This window comes from Bipolaris oryzae (assembly GCF_000523455.1).
Source record: "Bipolaris oryzae ATCC 44560 unplaced genomic scaffold scaffold_26, whole genome shotgun sequence".
NCBI lineage: Eukaryota > Fungi > Ascomycota > Dothideomycetes > Pleosporales > Pleosporaceae > Bipolaris > Bipolaris oryzae.
Window position 1 is genome coordinate 227823 of NW_006911302.1, and position 23246 is coordinate 251068.

General features: G+C 51.2%; 9 protein-coding genes across 9 annotated transcripts; 4 read left to right on the top strand and 5 right to left on the bottom strand.

Annotated features, from left to right (window-relative positions):
- Positions 1-281: 281 nt before the first annotated feature.
- COCMIDRAFT_88049 (uncharacterized protein) lies at positions 282-1099 on the bottom strand (the record flags this gene model as incomplete). The annotated part of the gene is made up of 5 exons (XM_007687182.1): positions 282-479; positions 533-578; positions 631-672; positions 729-855; positions 913-1099. The coding sequence occupies 5 exons, from the start codon at positions 1097-1099 to the stop codon at positions 282-284; spliced, it is 600 nt and encodes a 199-aa protein (XP_007685372.1).
- A 226-nt stretch (positions 1100-1325) lies between these two features.
- Positions 1326-3807, top strand: COCMIDRAFT_34409 (uncharacterized protein; the record flags this gene model as incomplete). Its single annotated transcript, XM_007687137.1, has 2 exons — positions 1326-1577; positions 1630-3807. The coding sequence occupies 2 exons, from the start codon at positions 1326-1328 to the stop codon at positions 3805-3807; spliced, it is 2430 nt and encodes an 809-aa protein (XP_007685327.1).
- A 296-nt stretch (positions 3808-4103) lies between these two features.
- Positions 4104-6316, bottom strand: COCMIDRAFT_2975 (uncharacterized protein; the record flags this gene model as incomplete). Its single annotated transcript, XM_007687114.1, has 4 exons — positions 4104-4376; positions 4458-5261; positions 5314-5638; positions 5688-6316. 4 exons carry the CDS (start codon positions 6314-6316, stop codon positions 4104-4106), a joined length of 2031 nt encoding a protein of 676 aa, XP_007685304.1.
- A 2537-nt stretch (positions 6317-8853) lies between these two features.
- Positions 8854-12229, top strand: COCMIDRAFT_24070 (uncharacterized protein; the record flags this gene model as incomplete). Its single annotated transcript, XM_007687122.1, has 4 exons — positions 8854-9102; positions 9158-9423; positions 9482-11537; positions 11594-12229. The coding sequence occupies 4 exons, from the start codon at positions 8854-8856 to the stop codon at positions 12227-12229; spliced, it is 3207 nt and encodes a 1068-aa protein (XP_007685312.1).
- Positions 12230-13681: 1452 nt separating this feature from the next.
- On the top strand, positions 13682-14905 carry COCMIDRAFT_88002 (uncharacterized protein; the record flags this gene model as incomplete). The annotated part of the gene is made up of 3 exons (XM_007687183.1): positions 13682-13821; positions 13952-14164; positions 14221-14905. The coding sequence occupies 3 exons, from the start codon at positions 13682-13684 to the stop codon at positions 14903-14905; spliced, it is 1038 nt and encodes a 345-aa protein (XP_007685373.1).
- A 640-nt stretch (positions 14906-15545) lies between these two features.
- On the bottom strand, positions 15546-18821 carry COCMIDRAFT_88241 (uncharacterized protein; the record flags this gene model as incomplete). Its single annotated transcript, XM_007687184.1, has 4 exons — positions 15546-15671; positions 15739-16175; positions 16289-18464; positions 18546-18821. The coding sequence occupies 4 exons, from the start codon at positions 18819-18821 to the stop codon at positions 15546-15548; spliced, it is 3015 nt and encodes a 1004-aa protein (XP_007685374.1).
- A 433-nt stretch (positions 18822-19254) lies between these two features.
- COCMIDRAFT_34414 (uncharacterized protein) lies at positions 19255-20486 on the top strand (the record flags this gene model as incomplete). The annotated part of the gene is made up of 2 exons (XM_007687138.1): positions 19255-19767; positions 19848-20486. The coding sequence occupies 2 exons, from the start codon at positions 19255-19257 to the stop codon at positions 20484-20486; spliced, it is 1152 nt and encodes a 383-aa protein (XP_007685328.1).
- Positions 20487-20542: 56 nt separating this feature from the next.
- Positions 20543-21135, bottom strand: COCMIDRAFT_2980 (uncharacterized protein; the record flags this gene model as incomplete). The annotated part of the gene is made up of 2 exons (XM_007687115.1): positions 20543-20858; positions 20957-21135. 2 exons carry the CDS (start codon positions 21133-21135, stop codon positions 20543-20545), a joined length of 495 nt encoding a protein of 164 aa, XP_007685305.1.
- Positions 21136-21460: 325 nt separating this feature from the next.
- On the bottom strand, positions 21461-22641 carry COCMIDRAFT_88023 (uncharacterized protein; the record flags this gene model as incomplete). Its single annotated transcript, XM_007687185.1, has 2 exons — positions 21461-22483; positions 22537-22641. The coding sequence occupies 2 exons, from the start codon at positions 22639-22641 to the stop codon at positions 21461-21463; spliced, it is 1128 nt and encodes a 375-aa protein (XP_007685375.1).
- Between the last annotated feature and the right edge of the window lie 605 nt (positions 22642-23246).

The following is a 23246-nucleotide window of genomic DNA, read 5'->3' on the forward strand; positions in this document are numbered from 1 at the left end:
GACGAAGGTGCTCAAGTAGCGCGATTGCAAGGGTCATGCAAAACGGACCTTTGTTCCTGGACCCGCGCTTACTAAGGGATTCCTCGACACCAGTACATACACTTGGATCACAGCGGCCTACCAACGGCGTCAGTGGAAGCAGAATACGGTCTTGATTAGGCCTTTTTTTTCTGGCGTAATGCGCTACCCACTCTATCATGCAGCATGTCACGATTCATAGCATTCGCAAAGCGGCAACTGTATCCTCAACTCCAGCAACGCCATGCCCAAACCAAAGAAGCTCATAGACCCTGCCGTATCCTCTCCGCAAGCTGCCTTTTGCCAAACTCCCACGCATTCAAGAAACCTTGTTCTGAAAGGTCAATGTTCTTCATCGACGTCATGTCTTGCGCCGGGGGCTTGCTGACGCGCGAGGCGACAATGACGGGGTCGGTCTCGAGGATGATACCGTCATCTACCAATTCGTCGATAGCGAGAGACTACTGTGGTCAGCCAATGGAGGAATGCGATACGCAAGCACGGGAATGCATACCACGAGGTCGTAGTTTTCGATAACAGTGCGCTTGTCAACCGAGTTCCTGCCACGTGTTAAACGGTTGCCCAATTCCAGTCCTTCATACAGCTACGTACTTGAGGAGGATATTGAGCGAGTCTCTCAGGGCGAGGACAACGCTGGTCGGAATTAGCATTGGGCCAGCTGCCTACGCATTCGTTCGACATGACAGTACCTGTAAAGCAGAACCTCGTTCTCATCGGCGCTTCCCACCACATACAACATGACGTCCGACTCCATCTTGAACACAATGACTTTCTGGTCGTATAGTATAATGTCGGTCGTCTGCTTCGCTGTCTTCTCTGTAATAGATGTCAGACCAACATGGGCGCAGCATTGGCCTCACAGGAACTACACACCAAGAAGTCCCTTCTCGAAAGCCTTCTGGTCCTTAACCGTCTTGTATGCAATCTGACCGGGGTAGTCGCTCTGTTGGCCGGTCGGCGGGTGTGGGTTGGAGTAGTACTTTGTCAAGATGCGGGAGCCATCGTCGATTGCGAGCACCAGAATCGCCTGAACGCTGAAGAGGGAGAGAGGGCGCGACATTGTGGGAGGGGTTTCTGTGTGTTTGGTCGTGTCGGGCGGTAATGGGGACAAGTAGTAGCTGGTGGATGGGGGGTTTTGGTAAGATAGGTGTCTGCTTGCGGAGAAGCGGCCAATCACGGAGGTCGTGGGCCCTGGGCTTAGCGTGCAGTCTGAACTTTTGACATGTCGGCGGGCGCATCGTCCGCATTCACTTTCCGCCTCATTGTCCCGCTGCCACTTAGCCGACATGCAAAAAATATCGAGAACGTCGCTGGCGTCTCTCGTCTGCCCATCTGCGCCGTTCCTTGCGCCTCGTCTCTTGCGTACCGCAATCCCTGCCACCGCCGCCGCAACAACCTCACCATGCCCGCACTTTGCCTGCCTCCAGAGGGCGACGTATGCGACGGCGAACCAAGCCAAAGGCAATCCACGAAGAGTTACGACCGAAAAAGGCAAGCGAATGCCTAGGAACCCACCATCCACCGAAGCTGAAGCACAAGTGAGTCGTACCGACTTCTTGGACCGGCACGCATATTGACGATTTTATTTAGACTGCCCGCCTAGTTAACCAATTCCGGAATGCCTGTGAAGCCCGCAATGTCGAGCTGATCATGGAGCTCTATCCGGCGCTGGTTGCAGCAAATCTCCTCGATAGCTACGACACCCGCCGCATTACACAAGCCCTGCACGTGCGCATACGGAACGAATATGCTCCCAGCAAGCGATCCGATCTCTTTCCCTTTGTTCAGCAAGTAGTTAGCAACATTCAAAGAGGCATTCTTCAGCCACATCATTATGCCTTCGTCCACCTTTTCGGCATATATAAGGACTGTGCGCGCTGGGATGATGGGTACACGCTCTGGCAATGGCTAGTCCAACAAGACGAGCGCTATGTGTCGCAGGGCGCTTACGGTGCCGCTATTGAGCTCATGGCATATGGCGGCATCATGAGACTGCCAGACTTGGAGGAATTGTACGCTGATGGACTGAAGCGCTTCCCTGGTACATTCGCAGAGTACCATCTGTCACCAGACGCAGTCGTTCCCGACAGGACTCAACTCACTACCATTGCCGGCATTCCCACTATTCTGCTGCAGGGTATCCTCACCGCACGAATACTCGCTCGCGACTGGAAAAGGGCGTACCTGGCCTTGGACACTGCACTGCGCATTTTCCCCACACAGACCCCTCCGCGCTATTTTGAGCTATTCATGACTGAGAGGCCCCTCAACGAGGCGTACACAGCATTCATGCTAGCTTGTCGTGCTGGCATATGCCTGAGACCGACCCACGTTACTGCTCTCATCACAAAACTGCGTGCTGCTATGGGTGCGTCTCGTTCCATGGCTGATAGAGTGATGCTCCTCCGGGCCATTGCAAACGCTGTATATGGCTATCTGGAGGCTGGTGGTCAGTTGCAAAGTATTCATATTGGCTCATTTCTCCGCTCTTTTGAGCTAATACTGCCTGAACCTACGGCTGGCGAGGATTATGTTGGAGAAGCAGCAGAAATGCGCAACATCTTGGTGATAACCGCGCACGAGATTGTATCAAATCTTGTTCAGGCTGGCATGCCTCCTCAGATTCAGCCGTTTGAAGCTCTCATCTCGATATCTGGCAAGCTACGCGTACCAAACCTACTCAGCACTACACTGAAAGACGTTCAAGCAGGCGGTCTTGAACTTGGAGCAATCGGAACTCGCAGCGTCGTCACATCTGCTGGCCTTCTTAAGAACAAAGATCTGATCGAAGAATATTGGCAGAAAATCGTCTCAACTGCGGAAAAGAACAGAGTGATGATACCTTTTGAAGACTGGATTACCTTCACCAAGGCCTGCCGAAGAGCCGGCCACGCAGACTACTTCCGCAGCCAGTTGTTGAAGCTTCCACATGCTATTACAGAGAGAATCGAACGTGTCATCATCCAGCAAATTGATCAACCAGAAGTCCCAGCTACCATCCTAGACTCAAACCAATCCATGACTCTTGAGCAGCTGCAATCCGAACTTTCACTCCTTAAGACCCAAATGAGCAACATCGAAGCAGCCGTAATGTCCGGTCAACCACTCGATCTCCGCACAACCCCTTTCTATATGCACATTGACCCCGGGTACCCCTCTCTCGGCACCGAAGAAGACCTACGGCAAACTTACGACAACTTTACAACCGACCCCCACCAACCTCCGCCCCCACCGCCCGCAGACGGCTCCCCTATCCGTGCAGCCCTAAGCCCAACCGGCATACCGCTGGACGACCTCCGCTTCCGCAACTGGGTCACGATCCACGAAATGATGGACTCTGCAGAATCCTACGAATCCGACCTCCAACTCGCCATTGACGCCGCCATCAAAGCTGGTGAGCCCCTCAAGGGCACCCCCGAAGTCCTGCGTCTACGCAAAGAAAATGCCACGCTCCTTTCTGGTCAGAATTTAGCAACTAGAATTAGAGAACTGCGAACCAGTGATTCAGAGGCTGCTACGTTCATTAGAAAAGTGGTGGCAAAAGATCAGCAGGCCGAGGCGGATAGGAAAGAGAGTGAGATGAGGCTGCGCAAGCACGTAGCAAGGGATGAGGGCGAGAGTGTTGTTTATCTTGGAAAGGGAGCGACGAGATTGGTGTATTATGTTGGATTGGAATCGGATCAAACACCTGGTGCATCTAGAAAGGGGGCCAAGATTCGGAAGGTAAAGATTTCGGGTGGAAAGAATGAACAGGGTTTTGAGGAGTAGATGGAGTACGGTGGCAGGAGTGATGGGAAAACGGATTCTTGTTCATGGAAACTTGACCTGGTTCAAAAAATCATGTATAGATATATACCCTTAATACGTGTAATTTTGTAAAACAATGTATTATGAATAAAAAATACTGTACTGTATCCAGCTGCCACCATTTTTCACTTCCCATACATTCACATTACAGGAAGAAAACACATTTCCCCGCCCAGACTACTCGCACGAGAGCGTACCCTCAAACTTTTCTTCAAAACGCAAAACGCACAAGAAAAGAAAATAGACATGCACACATCTTACCCACCAGTATTAAAATCAAACTGAAACTCGCCCTCATCTCCCAGCATACCTGGATCATACATACCGTTTCCTGCCGTAACGAGACCTTCAAACTGGCCCCAACTAGCCAGGTTAGACCAGTCGAAAAAATCAGGCCCGAACATGGGAGGGTTATACAGGGTATCCTGGAGACCTGGTAAAGAAGTTTGATTCGCGGGGTCGGGTTGGGGTAGGGGCGGGGGAAGTAGAGTCGGACGCTCGGTGTCGATATTTGTATTCGATGAGGGGACCTGTGTGAGATTAGTAATGTATATTCCATCTTTGGTACAAAAAGAAGTCTCTTTCGAATTCAGGTTTTGCCCAAAACATACCTCATCCGCACCTTGCGCACCCGCCGCTTCCATCGGACTCAACAACCTCGTGGATTGCCGTTCAGCCTCGACCCTCAATTCCTCTAACACAAGACAGTATCTGCGCGCAAGACAATCCGTATCTCGTACCGTCTCCAGCTGTTTCTGGCATGCAACGCCCTTTTCGTAGTAGCCCTCGCTTTGGACGTTGTTCTTGACGCCGAGACCTTGCTGGATTCGATGGATGTACAAGACGACGACGGCACAGAAGGCATAGTATTGTGTGAACCAGAAGGAGCGGAAGAGATTGGATGATGTGAAAACGTCGTTTACGACGCGGGTGATCGCCATGGCGGCCTCAAGGCACGCAGTTATGTTGGGGGTGGTGTCGTATGTTTTGTTTGGATTGGTACCCCAGTTGGGGTGCGTGGGCATGTGTGTTAGGCTTGCAAAGTCTCTTAGTAAGAAGGGACGGTGGATGAGGAGGATTGCATGGTGATATGCCAGGTTCAATACTGAGCGCTGGCGTTGGAATATCGGAATTAATGACTGGCTTTCGATGCCTCCTTGTGGACTGGAGCCCGCTAGAAATCCAGACAGGGAATTACGCCATGCATGCAGATCTGCAGTGTATTTCGCTGAAAGCTCAACGCGCATACCTAGGCTTGGAGGTCTAATGGAATAGAGGTCTCGGAGAACAAGGGATACGATTCGAGTTAGCTTGATGTGCTCGACCGGGGCAGTCATGATGGAATGAGCGTGTGGAGGGGTCGGCCTGATATACGATTGAAGGAGGTCATTGTCATTGACGATGGTTGGAAGTTCCTTGATATCAATATTAGCAAAGTGGAATATCCCTGATAAGAACAGTGCCTACCTGGTCGATGTCTTCGTCTTTGAAAGTCCGCGGGCGACCGAGAGCAGCGGCGAGGTACTTATCAAGAGAGTACGCGCACCAAAAGACACGTCTTCGACTTTCAAGCTCCACATAGTCGCTGGTTGTAGGGTCGCATTTCCTACCGCGATTCAAGCCGATGGCAAGCATTAAATGTGAGAGTGTGCCGAAAAGACTCCAGCAGTGGTTTATCCGTGACTGTGTTAAAAGGTAGAAGCACTGCAATAGCCGTGCTTGTACACTTGCCAGCCTGACAGCACCACGTTCTTTTGATAGTTGGTGTTCAGATGCAAAGAAATAGCGGGCACTACGCCTCATTAGTTCGGCACCAAAATTAGAACTAAGACAAATCTCACCTATTCTCTTGTATAGTACTACCTGGAGGCATATAGGCTTGTGCTTGTGCGAAGACTACCATTAGGAGCGCCGCCTTTGCCTTACCATCCTCCCTACCTCTTATCTCGCCGAGTGTATCGTAAAACTCGTCTAGCAATTTCTCGATACTTGGCCGATGCAGAAACCGGTGGGTGGGAGCAGCATAGTCAAAATACCGTTCTACGAGCCTTTGTGCGTCAGACTTGGGTGGGAGGAAGAACAGAGATTGGTCAAATTCTGGCAGCGGAGCATCTCCGAATGTAAATATTGTCGAGTCATGAGAGAGTGAAGAGCTTTGATGAAGACGCCTCTGGATGCGAATAAGAAAGGATACGGCACTTGAAGAGCCAACATAGTGGCCTTCTTGGTCTCTTTGCCCTCCTTGTGGTACAGGGGAATCTCTGGTAGAAGAACGGTTGGTATACTCGGTAGTCATAGTGAGAGTGCTGGGATTGGCATTGTTGGTATGGGCAAAGGCTGGTGCCTCTATGGGAGAAGAGGGGCTTGGGTATATTCGTGGGTATTGTATCGCCGAAGCGGCTGGTTCTCCTGCTGGTGAGGCCTCGGATGTTGAGATCTTTCTGATCACTTTTGGTGGGTCCAAGGCCATTGCAGCCTCATCGACGATTACTGATGGAAGCCTTCCTCGCGTATACGATGCAGTGAATTCACAGGGCAGGCCTGACTTTAGACATAACGCGCACGGGCATCTCCCTGTGCACCTTACTTTTTTCCTGTATGGAATGTTAGTGTATGTACTATAAAGCACGTCACGTGCACGCTGGTTATCCTCAAGCTCACTTCTTACATCGGTCACATGCTCTACTGACCCTACTCCTTTCCTTCTCCTCTCTTCTCCTTTTTGCGGTCGCCATTTTGCGGTCGCCCGAGCCTGCATTGTTCGCTATGGCTGTTGCTGTGGCGTCAATGCTATTGGTAGACGTCCACGTGGATGACCCATGCCTCGAACTGTTACTAGGGGAGCATCCCTGATGTGGGCTAACGTCCTCCATAGTTCGAGATGTAAGAAAGGCTTGGTTACCAGACGTTTCCGAACGTTTAAAAGGCGGAATCAGGAGCTTTAGGGCACGTCGGATAAGAGCTGTGAAAATAGCCGGATCTGCCGGAAAAACTGCGCACTAAGCCGGAAAGGGTATCGAGGGAATATGACTGTGCTACCACCTGTACGAAGTCTTCAAGTTATTACTATTTGGATCTAGATTTTACTCGATCAAATAAGTTGCAGTAGATTATTGTCGTTTCAGGAGTGGTGAGTTCGGATAAATGCTGGTATACATTACATATATGTATGCCTGTGGAGAACGCTGCCTGCCAACCCCTACGAGCTGTTCACGATCCAAAGCGCAATCCTCGGTATTACTGGCACAACGATATATTTTTACTTCACCAGAAACATTATGCCGCACTTTGGTAAGATAATATAAGAATTTCCCTGGTGTGTGAGAACGTTTTAGACCATGTTCTGACAACAAACATACCTTCAACACAATCGTCGTGCTATTATTAGCAAATGTCTTCATTTTATCGTTAGCCAATAAGTGAGAACAAGGGAAAAAGAAATCAAACCAAAAGCCGAGGTACATCACGCGTGTTTGTAGCATAGATGTCTGCGAGTCGTGTTGATATGCGATGGGGAGCCATACATGGCTTTGGCCGGAGGTATGTCGGCTTTGGCCGTATCGAAACTTACTGTGCAAAGTATCTTTCAGCTATGGAATTCACAAAAACGCCGGAGATAGTAAGCACAGGACGAGGCAGACTTCGATACAAGGGTCAAATGCAGGGATGATGCTAACAGGCTTGGACGGACATGGAAGAGGGTAAGAATTTTGCGATGTCCGGTCAAAACATGGTACGATTCACCGAAAACTGCACCGACGGAATGTTTTTTAAGTTCCACACAGATGCCATCAGGGTAGTGCCTAAGGTATGCCAAGGTGCAGGATACTAGGGGCCCCATCTCTTGCGTGCTTGCCCAGGCTTGGTTGGAGCTGAGATAGTCTGGTGGGTACCCCCATGCAACTTCTTACCGAGATGGTGTTGTCGAACAGTAGTCCAAACTTGGTTGCAATGCGGACGTTGCCCTTTAGTACAACACATAGGGAACATAGTAGAATGTTGCCTGAAGTAATGGTGCATCTCTTGAATCCCACATGTGTTATCTTGGTAAGTGCCTAGAATATTCCGTAATCGAAATGGAAGGTGCGGAGTAGAAAGGACCCTGTCATAAGGCCGTGGGTGGGGCTATCCAGTGGTTGTTGAGTCCCGTGACTATCAATGCACCCTTGGCACCGCAAGTTAAGCCACTCTGTGTATGTGAGCGGCAGGGAGGAAATCAAGAGGCCGCCTTGGAGCCTGGCCTGGCGGACACCCTGGACAGCACCCGCCCGACAAGTTGATAATAAGCTTCACCGTTGGATAAGAGCAGTGACGCGCCATCAGCTGCTTCTCTTCGAACTGACCTTGGCGCAGAATTTAATGCATCCAGCTCTTGGCCGAGAGGTTGGGTGAACGCTACTAGCAGGCTCTGCCGTTTGGTAGGCTTGGAAGCCGGACCATATGACGTTGGATCTGTGGCGTAAGTGTGGTTCTCGAGCGGATCTCGGCACCGTCTGCGGGCACGCCGAGAGTTTAGTTTTGGCTCGGCGGACAGGAAGCGAGCGGGAAGCTTGGCTTGCCCCAGTTTGCGCGCCACTCCATTCACCCTCCCCCCGCCGGTGAACGCTCATCACCAACCCCGCTGTCGTCATACCTGATAAAATCTCACATCCAGAACATTAAAGCCGGATTATGGTCAGGCGTATTGGGCGTAGTATCCACGGCTACACGCACCGCAAGATGGTGGGTGCCATGGTGAGGCGGTTCTGATGCATGTGTAATGTACGTAGGTGAATGCATGCAGACATGCCGCACATAGTTGGACACTGCCGACCCCGAAGGTGACGTCCTTGCACCGGCCCCAAGCTATCTCCAACCATGCCAAGATGTCGATATCGCACGGTTCTTGGCTTTCGCCATGTGTGTGCCGCTTGCATCTCTCCCCACGGGTGCTTAAAGGTAGCAGAGCCCCCGCAGCGGAAATGCTTGACTCTTCACTTTTCTTCTTAGCACCCAGAAGCACTCACAATGGGCAAGAAGCAACCCTCCCTCGAGGGCCACAAGTCTGGCCAGGCTAACGACCCCCTCTCCAAGCCCGCCCACGCCCTTACCTGGAAGCAGGTGGTTGAGGAGGTCAAGTGCAATGCTGAAGACGGACTCACCACTGCGGAAGCAAAGTCTCGACATGAAAAGTACGGCAACAACGATCTCGGCGACGATGGAGGAGTATCGCCAGCCAAAATTCTACTAAGACAGGTCGCCAACGCTATGACACTGGTAGGTCAATTGCCGTCACTGCGAACCAGAGACAGCGAAAACTAACCCAACGCAGATTCTAATCGCAGCCATGGCCGTCTCATTTGCTATTAAATCATGGATCGAGGGTGGTGTAGTAACTGCCATCATTCTGCTCAATGTTGTCATCGGGTTTGTGCAAGAGTACAATGCTGAAAAGACAATGGACTCTCTCCGATCCTTGTCTTCGCCTACTGCCACGGCTGCCCGAGACGGAAAAACGGTCACGATCCCCACTATCGAGGTAGTTCCTGGTGATCTTATCGAGCTAAAGACAGGTGACACTGTTCCAGCGGATATTCGGTACGTTATTGCCACGCTAAACTCAATTTTATGGCACACGCCACTGACACACATACAGCATCATTGAGGCTTTGAACTTCGAGACCGACGAGGCCCTGCTTACCGGAGAATCACTCCCTGTATCCAAAGATGGCGATGCCGTCTTTGACGAGGATACTGGCCCTGGCGACCGTCTCAACATTGCCTACAGTTCCTCGACTGTCACCAAGGGACGTGCTCGCGGTGTTGTTTTCGCTACTGGCATGCACACCGAGATTGGATCTATCGCCATGTCCCTCCGACAGAAGGGTTCGCGCGTCCGGGAGGTCAAGCGTAAGCCCGATGGAAAGGCTAAGCCACATCGCTACGCCCAGGCATGGTCTTTGACTCTGGCTGATATGGTTGGCCACTTCCTTGGTGTCAACGTCGGTACTCCGCTGCAAAAGAAACTCGCTCGCCTCGCTATCCTCTTGTTTGGTGTTGCGGTCGTCTGCGCTATCATTGTGCTTGCTGCCAACAGCTTCTCGAACAACAGCGAGGTTATCATTTATGCAGTTGCTACTGGTCTCTCTATGATCCCAGCTTCTCTTACTGTTGTCCTGACCATTACTATGGCTGCTGGTACGAAGCGCATGGTGCAGCGTCACGTAATTGTGCGCAACTTGAAGTCTCTCGAGGCTCTTGGTGGTGTTACCGATATTTGCTCCGACAAGACTGGTACCCTTACACAAGGAAAGATGGTTGCGAAGAAAGCCTGGATCCCCGCCAAGGGAACCTACTCTGTTGGACAGTCTGACGAGCCACACAACCCTACTGTCGGAGCTCTGTCTTTCAATCCCAAGCAACCCCGACACATTGACGCTGACATGGACGAGAAGACTTCGACCTGGGAGGAGCTTCTCCAGGACAACCCGCATTTCGTAGACTATCTCAAGGTTGCATCACTTGCGAATCTGGCCCATGTTCACCAGACTGACGAGGGCCAATGGAATGCACGAGGTGACCCCACTGAAATCGCTATCCAGGTGTTCGCATCTCGCTTCAAATGGAACCGTCTCGAACACACAGGTGGTGACACACCTGCCTGGAAGCAACTTGCTGAATTCCCCTTCGACTCCGACGTTAAGAAGATGTCTGTTATCTTCGAAGAGACTGCTACCAATAAGAAATATGTCTTCACCAAGGGTGCCGTTGAGCGAGTCATCTACTCGTGCACACGCGTATTCACTGACGAGAACGATGCTGGCGTTGAGCTGGACGACGACTACCGCGAAGAGATTTTGGCCAACATGGAATCTCTCGCCGCCATGGGACTGCGTGTTTTGGCTCTTGCAAGCAAGGAATACGATGGGCCTTCTCCCCAAAAGGGCGAGGAAATCGCACGTGATGGAATCGAGCAAGACCTCACCTTCCGTGGCCTCGTCGGTTTGTATGATCCCCCTCGACCTGAGACGGCCGGTTCCGTTCGTCAGTGCCAGAAGGCGGGCATTGAAGTCCATATGCTTACTGGTGACCACCCTGGCACTGCTCGCGCTATTGCTATCGAAGTTGGTATCGTACCTTCGAACATGGGAACTCTTCCTAAGGAAACCACGGATGCCATGGTCATGACTGCATCCCAGTTCGACAAGCTCACCGACGACGAAATCGATGCTCTCCCACTTCTCCCACTTGTCATTGCCCGTTGCGCCCCGAACACCAAGGTCCGCATGATTGACGCACTCCATCGACGAAAGGCTTTCACTGGTATGACTGGTGACGGTGTCAACGACTCTCCATCTCTTAAGCGCTCGGATGTCGGTATCGGAATGGGTACTGGATCTGATGTCGCCAAAGACGCCTCTGATATCGTTCTGACCGACGACAACTTTGCATCTATTCTCAACGCCATCGAGGAGGGCCGTCGCATGTTTGACAACATCCAGAAGTTCATCCTGCACCTGCTCGCCCAAAACATCGCGCAGGCATGTGTGTTGCTTATTGGTCTTGCCTTTAAGGACGAGAGTGGACTTTCCGTCTTCCCTGTGTCTCCCGTTGAAGTCATGTGGATTATTATGATTACCTCGTCGCTTCCCGATATGGGTCTTGGTTTCGAAGTTGCTGCGCCAGATATTCTCAACAGGCCTCCACAGAGTGTAAGTTTCCCACCACTGAACAAGATATGTCGTGGACATTTACTGACAAGCCACAGCTTAAGCGCGGTGTTTTCACCCTCGAGGTCATCTGCGATATGTTCGTCTACGGTCTTTGGATTGCTGCACTCTGCCTAGGTGCCTTTTCCCTTGTCATGTTCGGCTTTGGCGATGGCAACCTGGGATTCAACTGCAACGAGACGTACAACCCCACTTGCGAGACCGTGTTCCGCGCCCGTGCGACCACTTTTGCCTGCCTTACCTGGTTTTCGGTTTTCCTCGCATGGCAAATGTTGGACATGCGGCGCTCATTCTTCAGGATGCAGCCTGGATCGAACAAGTACTTCACGCAGTGGGCACTCGACGTCTGGCGCAACAAGTTCCTCTTCTTCTCCATTGTCTTTGCGTTTGTCACCATCTTCCCTGTCCTGTACATTCCCGTCATCAACGACAAGGTGTTCAGGCACAAGGGAATCAGCTGGGAATGGGCCATTGTGTTCATTGCCACATTCCTCTTCTTCCTCGGCATCGAGTCGTGGAAGTGGGGCAAGCGAGTCTACTTCAGGAGGCGCGACGCAAAGAACGGTGGTGGCAGGAGGGGCTCCATTGATCTGGAGCAGCGTGTGTTTGAGCGATACCTCAGCACAGCTATTAGCACCGATGAGGATGCGGCCGACAAGAAGTCGTCTGCTTAGGCGTACAATTGAAGTATTTGGAACGATGATACCAATGCCATGTATTTATTTGGATTTTTGAATGTTTTATGGCAGAGGGCACTCTGCAAAGGGGAGTTTGAATTGGGTTGCATAGCATGCGGTTACGATGATACCTTGGGCACTCTGTGCCGGAAGATGAGATTTCCTAGTTGTATTACGTACATAGTAATCAAGACATGAAAAACAACAACAGTATTGGACTATTACAAGTTTGCGACTGAGAGTATTGATACGTCTGCGGACTCGTTGGCTCCGTACACTAGACCCAGCACAACAGCGGTAGAATATGGTGCCTGCTCTTATGCCGAAGATAACCATAGCAATCAATCAACTTGGCTGTATGCCAATACATCCTTGAGTTAGTTTATTGGGCTGGGATTGCTTCTCCTCAAACCTTGTGTAACCGTGCAAGGGGCTGCTGCTGGCTAGGCGTGCCACCGTGATCCACAGGTGGCCTTCTGGACTCGGTTATGCGGGTGGGATGACTTGGCAACCTTTTCCGCTCCACTCCGAACCAAGGCCGATGAAGTGGGTCCTCTGAGCGCCTCGGGATCGCTTACAGCCAAATCGCATCTTGGGCCTCTTCTGGCAAACGTCAGCCCAGCCAGCCGAGACTGCGAATTGTTGAAGGCCGGCCTAAGACAAAGCCAGGGTGGGTGCGTGGCTGGTGGAGCGGAGTTGGCTTGGACATGCGGACTGATATAAGAGGAGGTATCAGCTGCATGTCGAAACAGGACCTGACAGATGTTTATCTCGAGGGTCAACGTGACATGACAAGGCGCAGCGCTGTCACGGCAAGAAATGCCCGGGCCAGGAGTGTCCAGCATACTCACTGTATGTAAGCCCACTGCGCCCACTGCAGAGTCGCGCGGGTTGCCGAGTTTGGCCATCAGTAAGAAGGTGGCCACCACACGGTCAATACGGCCAGAACGACCAACACGACCCTATGCGGTCGAGTGGCTTGCAGACCGGTCACTTACTATATACTATGTTGTCGAATAGGGCTAAGAACATGGACCGCGAAGCTGACAACGGACGACGTGGCTTTGGAGGCTGTGTGGATGGAGATGTCATACACCCCAGGCCGAGCCTCGGATAAGATCCAGTCCGGGGTCCTATGTCTCTTAGGTCATAATCCATTGCGAACCCCCCCGCCTGCTCACCCAAACCCAAACCAAACTCGCCTTGTCACCCGCCGGCTGTCGCGGAAATAACCACAAAAAAAGCATTTTGCACCTGGTTCACGACCAAACGACTAATCGCCAGGGTATTCTATCTCGAAGCCATCGGCTGCACGCGCAATCCGTTCCTGCCGTCTTAGCCGCTTGCGTCAGTTCCCTCACCTGCGTTCCCCGCAACGTGCCTCTCCACCTGCATCGCTTTCTCTCCGATCCGATACCAAGACCAAGACCCAGTAAACCGCAACTTGCCATGCCAGCAGTTTCTGGTCAGCACGGTGTTCACTTTCTCCATGCACGAGAATGGCAAAAGACTGTCGGCAACTCGGGCATGACGCCCACTGCATTTAGCTTCTTGATTCCTGTATTTGTCGTGGCTATCATAGCGCCTTTGTAAGTATTTCCAGATCTAGATAACCATCCCATTGCTATGCGCATCACCGTCTTTCGTGGACAACTGTAAAACAAACAATTCCGACCAATCGGTCCAGATACGGGACGTTTAAGTTAATTGAATGGACAGTCTGTGCATCTTCTGCATTCGCAAACGACGGCGAACACAAATTCCTGTCACAATACGGCCAACGACAAAAGTCAAGAAGCCTGCGCTTAGACGAGAAGAAGCAAGAGAAAAGCTCAAAGAAGTCACTGAGGTACCTTCGCAAGCAAGCGATGCAGGAGAAGAAAACCGAGAGAGGCCCGAAGGAGAATCCCAGTCCATATCTGAGAAAGAGTGGTATGCCAACCCATCATCGCACATATTATTGACCTGAATTCTGACACACCCATCAGTGCCATATGTCTTTCAGCCCTCTACCTACCGTCGCCGCCAGAGCCTGCAAAACTCTCTCCAGAAACACCTGCTGCCGACACTCCCGCGCCTTCATCCGTAGCATCCGACCAGCCCCAATCCACTAGCCCAACCATCACCACCACTGCCACCACCACGGCCACCTCTCCTACATCTACTCCCCAATCCGACTCGGAACCCATTCTAAAGCTTACCGTCTGCTCCCATGAATTCCACGCCGAATGCCTCGTATCATGGTTCGTCCTGCGCAAAACCAGCTGCCCCATTTGCCGCTCCATGTACATGAGCAAAGAAGAAATGGACAAATACGACGAAGAAGAGCAGATCGCCCTCGGCGGCACACCCTCCACCACCATCGCAACGCCCACCCCGGATCTTGAAGCGCAGCAGACAGCGGCGCAACCGGAAGCAGCGGCTACGGTGCGCAACTGGCAGTACTTTTTGTACGGGCGCGATGCGTATCGGCGGGCAAGGGAGCGACGGGCTAGGACGCAGGGACAGAGTCAACCTGCCGTTGAGATGCAGACTCAGACTACGACTGGTAGCGAGGAGAGCCAGCAATCTGATACTGATACGGAGGCTGCGACTGCGACCGCTCAAGCGACAACACAGCAACCGGAGCAGCCGACTAGATCGAGATGGCAGCGATTGCTCAGACGGGGGTGATTATCGCATCAGCCCTGCGACATGACCGATACGACCTCGATTTTTGATGAGATGTTTTCACATTTACGTATTGTACATTGTTTTTCTTTTTTGCTCTTTTCCCCTCTCCCTCTCTCTCTCATTCTTTTCTGGGAATTATATACTACGAATGCGTCATGTGAATATACGATTTTGGGCGGATATTCATATTTTGTTTATTTTCTACTCACAGTTTGCACACAGAGTTCGAGATACCCAGAAATGGTTTTCTTTCTTCTTCAAAAGGGGCGTAGACCCCCCCCCCTTTTTTTTGCTACGAGTAGATGTTTTATTGAGATGCAAAGACCATGGTATCGAGTAAATTGTACAGAATGTATCATAACGCACATATGGAATAAGATATCTCTGTATCAAAGGCAAAATCCAAGTATTCATATGCAAAGGACTTGCACGTCAAGTTGATTGAGATGATTGAAAAAAACAAACGTCCCACATAAGACACTAAGGATTCAAGCCAATCGTACATCTATTCTTTGACACATGGACAAAATGGGGGGGGTATTCTGATGAACAAAAGGCAAAAAAGTCCACCACCATCTACCGATAACACCAATATCTACCATCTAATTCAAAAGGCATTTTTTCTCTCTCCCCACCACATCTACTCCTTTGGTTTGAACACACGATGCCTAGCCAGCAGCTGCGAAATCATAAAATGCGATACATCCTCGTCCGCCCAATACGTCATGTGACTAGCAATACTAGCCAGAAGCGAAATGTCAAACGCCTATTATTGTCTCAATGTTAGCACACGCATGATGCCTAAGCAAACGAAAGATACAAAGGGTACTTACACCTTCCTGGATACTGTAATCCACCCTCCCGTTCGAATTCAACCGGCGCACCTTTTGCTCCTCCTTTTTCAGCTTGCGGCTTCGTTCTTCGAGCTCCTGCCACTCGAGATCCTTTTCAATGTCGTGTTCGCCATCTTCGGTCTGTTGGCTCTTTCTGCGCTTCTGGAAGCCGGCGAAGAGGGTTTCAATGTCTGATTCGATCAGGGTGGGTGGATGCTCGCCGTCTTCACCCTCGGCAATGGTTTCTTGGCCGAGGCGGCGGCGCCGTTCTTCGCTGATGAAGGCGCTCGTGGGCTCGTTGAGGCCTGGGACGAGGTTGGCATTGCTGGAGTTGGGAGCGGCGGTTAGAGGGCGAGAGGATCGTTGGCCTTGAGCGCCGCTGGCCATGTCGCTTCCTGAGATGCCCAAACTTCGGTTGAGGAGTCCGCTCGCGATACCTGCGGAATATTTGTTAGTACCAATAAGGATATAGGAATGAGTCTAGGCGATTGCTTGAAGTTTCCAGTATTGCAACTCTACACAACGACTTCTGAGTTAGATCAAAACTTACCTGAGCCGAGAGAGGTCCAGAAGTCTGTCACGCCCTGACCAACCCGTTGACCAATGCCAGTGATTCCTTGAGCCGCTGGCGTTCCGAAGATGCCCTTCTTCGTATATGGTAGGGGTTGCGCCTTCAGAGAGGACATGGCGGGTGATATCAAAGGTTCAAGACGATAGCTAATGGGGTCGGTCGGGTGGAAGATGTTGAAAACCTGCTTGCAAAGTGGCGAGGAAGTCGTTATGTCGAAGGCATGCTCATCAACTTCTGGTGCAAATGGGTCATCAATAGGCGTCGCAGGTGTTACCGGTGGGACAAAGGTAGTTGAAGCAGCTTGTGGTCTTCCGGCAATCGTTCTTCCCTTGAGCATCTGGAAAAGGCCGATAGGCGATCCAAGTGCATAGAAATCCTCTACTTCAAAGTCCAGTTTCAGGCCTTCTTCAGTTGATCGCCGTTGTTTGGCTGTTTGCGAACTCGGTTTCGCCTTGGGATCTTTTTGCATGCAAAGAACATCAAACATGATAGCAGACCCGAGTGAATGGCCAACAAGACTCACTTTACCCTTGAAAGAAGGATTACGCTCTTTGAAAAGGTGGTAGGCACGGTTGAGCTCCTTGACAACGATTCGTGAAATATGGCCTTTGTATGCGGGGCTTTGGTATAGTAAAATGTCAAGAGCGAGATCTGTAAGAAAGTTACGGACGGCAGGAACACCTTCAACGGTAATGTCCTCGAGGTTAGGGTACTCTTCATCTTCATGGTCAAGATCGCCCAGGTCATGCTCCTTGCGATTATGCTTGAGACTCTGTTTTGGGAAATCTAGAAGGTGTCGCCAAATGATGGGAATGCACTGGATACGGTTGTTCTTGGTTGTTGACTCAACCTCCGCATTAAGAGCCTGTAGGTCAGGTGAGGCTGCATACACAGACTTGAGAGATTTACGCATGGTGTTCACATCATGGATGAAGTTGATTGACTCCATGCGCATGCCAAGTCGTTGCCCGATACCATGGGTGACCAGAAGCAGGTGCTCGATTTCACGGCCTTGGTCACTGTCGTTCTGAGCCTTGTAATCCTCGCGCATCTCCTTTTCCTCACGTTTTCGCATTGCCTCTTCCTGTTGCTGCTCATATTCGGGTTTCGAGGACGTCAACAGCGAGGATACCTGCCTCTCTAGATTACGTCTGCGCGTTTGTGAAGGCGACATGCTCCTTTCGTTTTCCGATGTGTCTTCGTCAGTATTAGCGTCCGAATCCGACTGTTTGCCGTGATCTGAACCATATGCCAGGGACGGGGTCTCGGGTCGTCCGCTCGGCTTCACGCTCTGGGGGCCTTTGGCCAGAGGCGGCTGCTTCTTCTTGTCTGCCGGGTCCGTATACCCGCGAATGTACTTATTTCCAGCGTAATGTGCGCCTCCGGCAAAGCGTTGGTACAAAGTGCTACCCATACGTGACCACATATCGTCCGTCAGCAACCATGCTGTTGTCTCATCTTGATAAGTCACGGTCGAATTCAGATGAGCGCCAAAGAGGCGATGCGTCCTAGGCAGGTCCGCGGGGGCATTTGAATTTGCAGCAGAATCTGCTTGCTTTGCATCTTCGGCCTGGTTTTCAGCTTCCTTTTTTAGACTATCGTACGAAGACTTTGGTGTTACAGGATTCGATGTCGAGTCACGGTTCAGCCGACCCAGCTCTTTTCGGTGGTCTTCACCAGCGAGCGGTCCCATGGACAGCGGCCTGGCGCGAGGCTGCGAAACTGCTCGCTTCTCCTCTGGTTTCCCAAACTTCCACGGCTTGACTTTTAGATAACCTTCCTCGAGCTGCATAGCCAGGCCCTCGTCAACAGCCTCGCCATCTGGTGTAAACCACGTTCCTCGCTTAACATCGTATACCGGTCCCAGCCAGTATGCTGGCGCCAACTCACGTGTTTCTATCTCAACATCGAATAGATAGTCCTCGTTGACAGGGACCTTTGTGGTCTTGGGTGCCACGGGATTTGGCTGGATGGGCGTCGAAGGGCTTCCAATTCCTTTCCGCAACTCGTCCATATCCGCCTCGTCGGCTGTCTTCTGGAATGCTGTCTCGATAGCGCGCGAGTCACTGGCACTAAAGGGTATCCATTTTCTAGGCTTAGGTAGGGCGGTATCGGGCGCCATGGCATGCTTGGAGAGTGGTTTCCTTTTTGGAGTCTGCGGTTGTTAGTGAGAGAAGACACGAGACGACTCCCCCGAAGTGCCTGCGCAAGACTCCCAGTACATTAGTGTACTTACATCTATGGCATGGAACCATCTCACGGCCAGCGGAGGGCAGTCCTGAGGATAGCGCTTGAGACTCAGCCGGTGCCTGCGATCGATAATGTGGTCGCCTCCTTGCTGAGGAGCGAGCCCAGTCGCGATACGCTCTTTCTCTTTCTCTTGCTCCATCTTCTTCACTTTCTCTACACCCGCATCGAGCTTGGGCGTCGATGGAGGCTTGGGTGTGCCGGCACGAGAGGACCACGGCGAGAGATTTGAGAGGAAGCCCTGCTTATTATCAGGGGCAGACATCCTGTCGACTGGCGGACTGCTCCCACCTACGGAACGGAGTTTGCTGAGCCAGGACTGGGCGCGGTGTGGTGAAGCTTGGGGAAAGACGGGCTTCAGGCGGGGTGGGCGACGAAGCACACGAAGAGCAATGTGTGGATGCAGCGTGGATGCGACGTGATGGCGGTGAGAAAAGCAGAAACGAAATAAAAAACGAAGAAGAGTAGAAACGAGTAAGCAATAGAGAGAGGTCAGGTCATGGCATGTGCGTGTGCGTGTGCATTGAGTTGAAGCATGTCTTGCATGTGCTTGCCGCGACATAAGCCCGCGACCCGCCTGTTACATCACTCATTCCAGCCCCCTGTCGCTTCCCAACACGTGGGGCACCCATGAGCCCATCTGCATCCTTAATCATCTCCGAAAAGCACCGCCACCATTGCATCCTCAAACCATCGCCATGGCAATCTATACGCTGGCTGACCTACATATGCCCTCACGGCGATCGTCCTCGATCCCTCGTCAGTACCACCGCATGGCCGCCGCAGGGCAACAGGACCACCGCTTCTCTCTCGCCGATGCAGCGAACCTGAAGCCCAAACTCCAGGCCCTGGACAAGGCCCTAACTAGCACATGTGTCGGCCACGGCAGAGAGTTGGATTTCACCAGCATCGATGATGCAGTGAACATACAGCCCCCTCATGTTGCCGTCTACGTTGACGGCTCAGAGGAGTTTTTTCTCATGGTGAAGACCATCTCGCGGCCAGACCTCATCCCCAAAGTCTTGGCCGAAGCAATCAAGACCATGTCCTACGGCCGGCCTCATGTAAATATACAGCGCGCCTCAGACTTCAGGAAGGGCGCAGACCCCACTTTCTCCGACTTCCGTCCTATGCTTCCAGACATTGATCGCCTATGCGGAACTGATCTTGCCGGCGCCGTCGCCAGGCTCGAAGCTCAAGGCAAGCTGAGGGTTCCGTCCAGAGAGCAATTACGTGCCTGTACTGACACGGCACAGTCTCACCTTTTCCCTTTTTGCAACTTCCAGCTGAGCTCCGCCTGCAAGTGTACTCGTACGTTCTGCCCGAGCACCCTCGCGGTATTCTCCCGCCCTGGTGTCGCAAAAACAATGGCCGGCGCCTTGCTCTCATGCGCGTCAACAAGCAATTGCACAGTGAAGTGCGGAAGCATTACTATGAAAATGTGAATTTCCTGATTGCAACCGTTTTCCAGCTTGAAAACACATCCTTATACGAAGACAACACCATAGCTCTCCGCCATTTAATAGAGAGTATGGATTCTAACACCTTTCCTCTGATCAAGCAGCTTTCCGTCCGCATAAATGGCTCCACAGTTCAGGAAAGTCTTCGTACAGGGCCACCCTCGCCTCCATTTGCTCTAAAATACATATTTGATACATTTACAGGCCTTGAGAAGCTCACTATCACATTCGGTGCCGCACCCCGTTCTAACATGTGGGCGGGACAAGATGTGGAGTCTATCCATCGCAAGTACATGGAACAGATGAAAACGCGCTTCATCAAATACATCCCGCCATCAATCAAAGTGTCCTGGTGGCACGAAGATGCAGCAAGATTCTTCAACAGCGACATCGTAGAGAAGTCCTTATGGACCGCCATACAAGAGCGAGCATCAACATGCACAGATGAAAGCGTTGATACTTCATCTTGAATAAATCACACTACGCTCTATACCATTATATGTATACCAATAAAAACAACCCCTCCTTACCCTAACAACGCCGCTGCCTTATAAATCTGATACCCAGCCAACCCACTTCCAACCGCCCAAAAGCTACTCCTCACAAAACTCGTCGCATGATCCGCAATCTGCACATACGACACTACGTACGCTGTCCTAACCGCAAACCACGCCCCCACAAACGTAGTCAGGCCCGTTGCATCGCCAGACACTACTTCACGTCCCAGCCCCACGGCTGTCGTGCGCTCAGCAAGGATACTCGCAAGTACTGCAGCGGCGAAGAGAGGTAGTTGCTCCATGTTGTTTGCGTGTGCGTTCTCGGCACGTTGGTATTTCTGGAAGCTGTTTTGTTGTATGTTAGCCTTTTCTCTTGCTCACATGTACATAATAGAGAAGATTTATAGAGAGAGAGAGAGAGAGAGAGAGAGAAAATGACATACACTGCATCCGGCACCTTCCCCTTCACAGCGTCTGGGGACAAGGAGGCCTTGGGGTTCGCATTGTTGACTTTGTAGCCGTTCGATGAAAGCAGGCTGCCTGCGTAGCCGTGGGGTATGAGGGAGAAGACGTAGTAGGCTGGAATGGCGAGGAGGGGGTAGTTGAGGCCGTTGGAAGGCATTTTGTTGTTTGTTGAATTCAATTGGTTTGATGGATATATGGCAATTGGTTTGGTTGCGTCTCTTTCGTGAAGGACAAGAAAAGAGGTGTTTTGTTTGAATGTTGCGGGATCGTCATGGACTCGTCAATAAGAGGATTGACGTAGCCATGAGCTAGCGCTGTCAATATGACGCCAACTTCTCTGAACTACCAGCATCAGAATCCTTATTTTCGCTAAGTATGCCATTGGACATGGCACGTCTTCTTGCGCTGGAAATGTTTGATTCAATTTTGAGCGCATGTATCGACTAACAGCAACATCTATTCCCATCATCAAGTCTATCAAATCATGCAATCCTTGCAACACTCATAATATCCCCTTCTAGATGCAACGCCTGGAACTGTGTAAGCACCTCTGGCAACTTCTTCCTATTTCCATCGACAGCAGCATCTGTCCTCTCCTTTGCCGCAACCCCAATCATGAATTTTTCGTCAAAAGCCTGAATCTCCACTCGTGTATCGTCCAACCTCTTACTCTCATCCTTCTTCATACCCTTTACACCTGCAGGTCCCTTGCCATCGGCCTTCATCGTGAACCAAACCTCTGCATCACTGATGCGTTCTCCCCATGTTCCATGCGTGCTGCAACGTGCAGGAGTCCCAGCACGGGGCGCACGCACGTTCTTGAACTCTAGCCGGGGGATCCACTGTGCAAGGAGAGCTTCGCCGTCAAGCTTGATGTAAGCCTCCTTGTAGCACCAAAACGTGTAGAAACGGCGCAACTTTGCATCAATCAGGAGTTCTGAATCAAATACCCGCTTCTCTCCACTCGGGAGCGTGATGCTGAGTTGCTTGTGCCGTGCACAACATCGATCATGGCGACCGGTTATCTCTTGCGTGACTACTGTGCCGTCGAGGAGAGGAAAAGGATCAACGTTGTACTTGAGATCAAACAACTCCTCTTGGCTGTAGATTTCGGCGTACATGTCTATCCAGCCGTCGAAGCCTTCCTTGTCTATAACACGGTATTCGTCTCTTTCGTTGACACAGACGATATCCACACCTACTTCCGCATCTAGCTCGTCCGTCTTGCACCCAACCAAGGCCACAAGGCCGGCTTGGTGCGAGATGTTGAACTCAAGAGGTGCTGGGCCGTACTGTGGCGGCGGCAACAGCGCAATGGGCTTTCCATGCTTGGGATCCCGTTTGCGACCGAAGCGGATGTCTTTCCATGGGATCCCCAGCATCTTGTGGACGAACAGACGCTTGAGTAGTGCCGAGCCGAGGCTCATACGAGCATCAGCTATGTGGTACTTGCGCGTAATGTTCTCGCGCTCTTCAAGGCTGACTAGTGAAAGAGCTTCTCGGGCCTAGGATAATAATTAATGATATGCCAAAAGAAGCCGGGGTGATGAAGACCAACAGCTTCGGAGTCCGTAATCTTGGTACCGGGCCATATTGACCGAGTATCCAGGAGCCAGCAAGTGAAACTGGTCCCTACTGTTCGGTTGTCGGTTTGGTCCGCCATTGTGCTTCAGATGAAGCAATCCTGGGCGGTAGCAAGACAACAAGTCGAGCAACCGATATAGTAGTCTGGTCGGACGGGACAATTCCGAGTTGCGGACCCCACTTGGCGGGCTCTTCGGCTTATATGAGCTTTTCGGCGCCCGACGCAATAGCTTGGAGATTTACGGAGGTGCCTTTCAAAAGTTCTGTCTGACGCTAATTTCGGCGCTTCGGCGTAACTATTCTTGGCATAACTCCTACCTTTAAGCTAAGCTGTTAATTAGTTATAGTTATCTATCTACTATAGCTCCTAATACTAATTCTTACACCCGTGCCTTAATTATAACGTTAAAGTTATCTCCTATTAGTAAGTTAATATTATAGATCTTAGAGCTAACTAGCGTTTATCCTTATATAGTTAATTGTATCTATAGTAGAGCTATCGCTACTAGCTTTAAGCTAAACGTTCTTCTTCTTAAGATCCTCCTATATTACGTTTAGGATACCCCTCGCTCTAGTAGACCTACTAAGTAGATAGAGAAGGTAAAGNAGTAGATATTTTAATAAGTACGACGCGATAGATATAAATAAAAGAAGACCTACGCTAACCTTACTAGTATGCTTAGT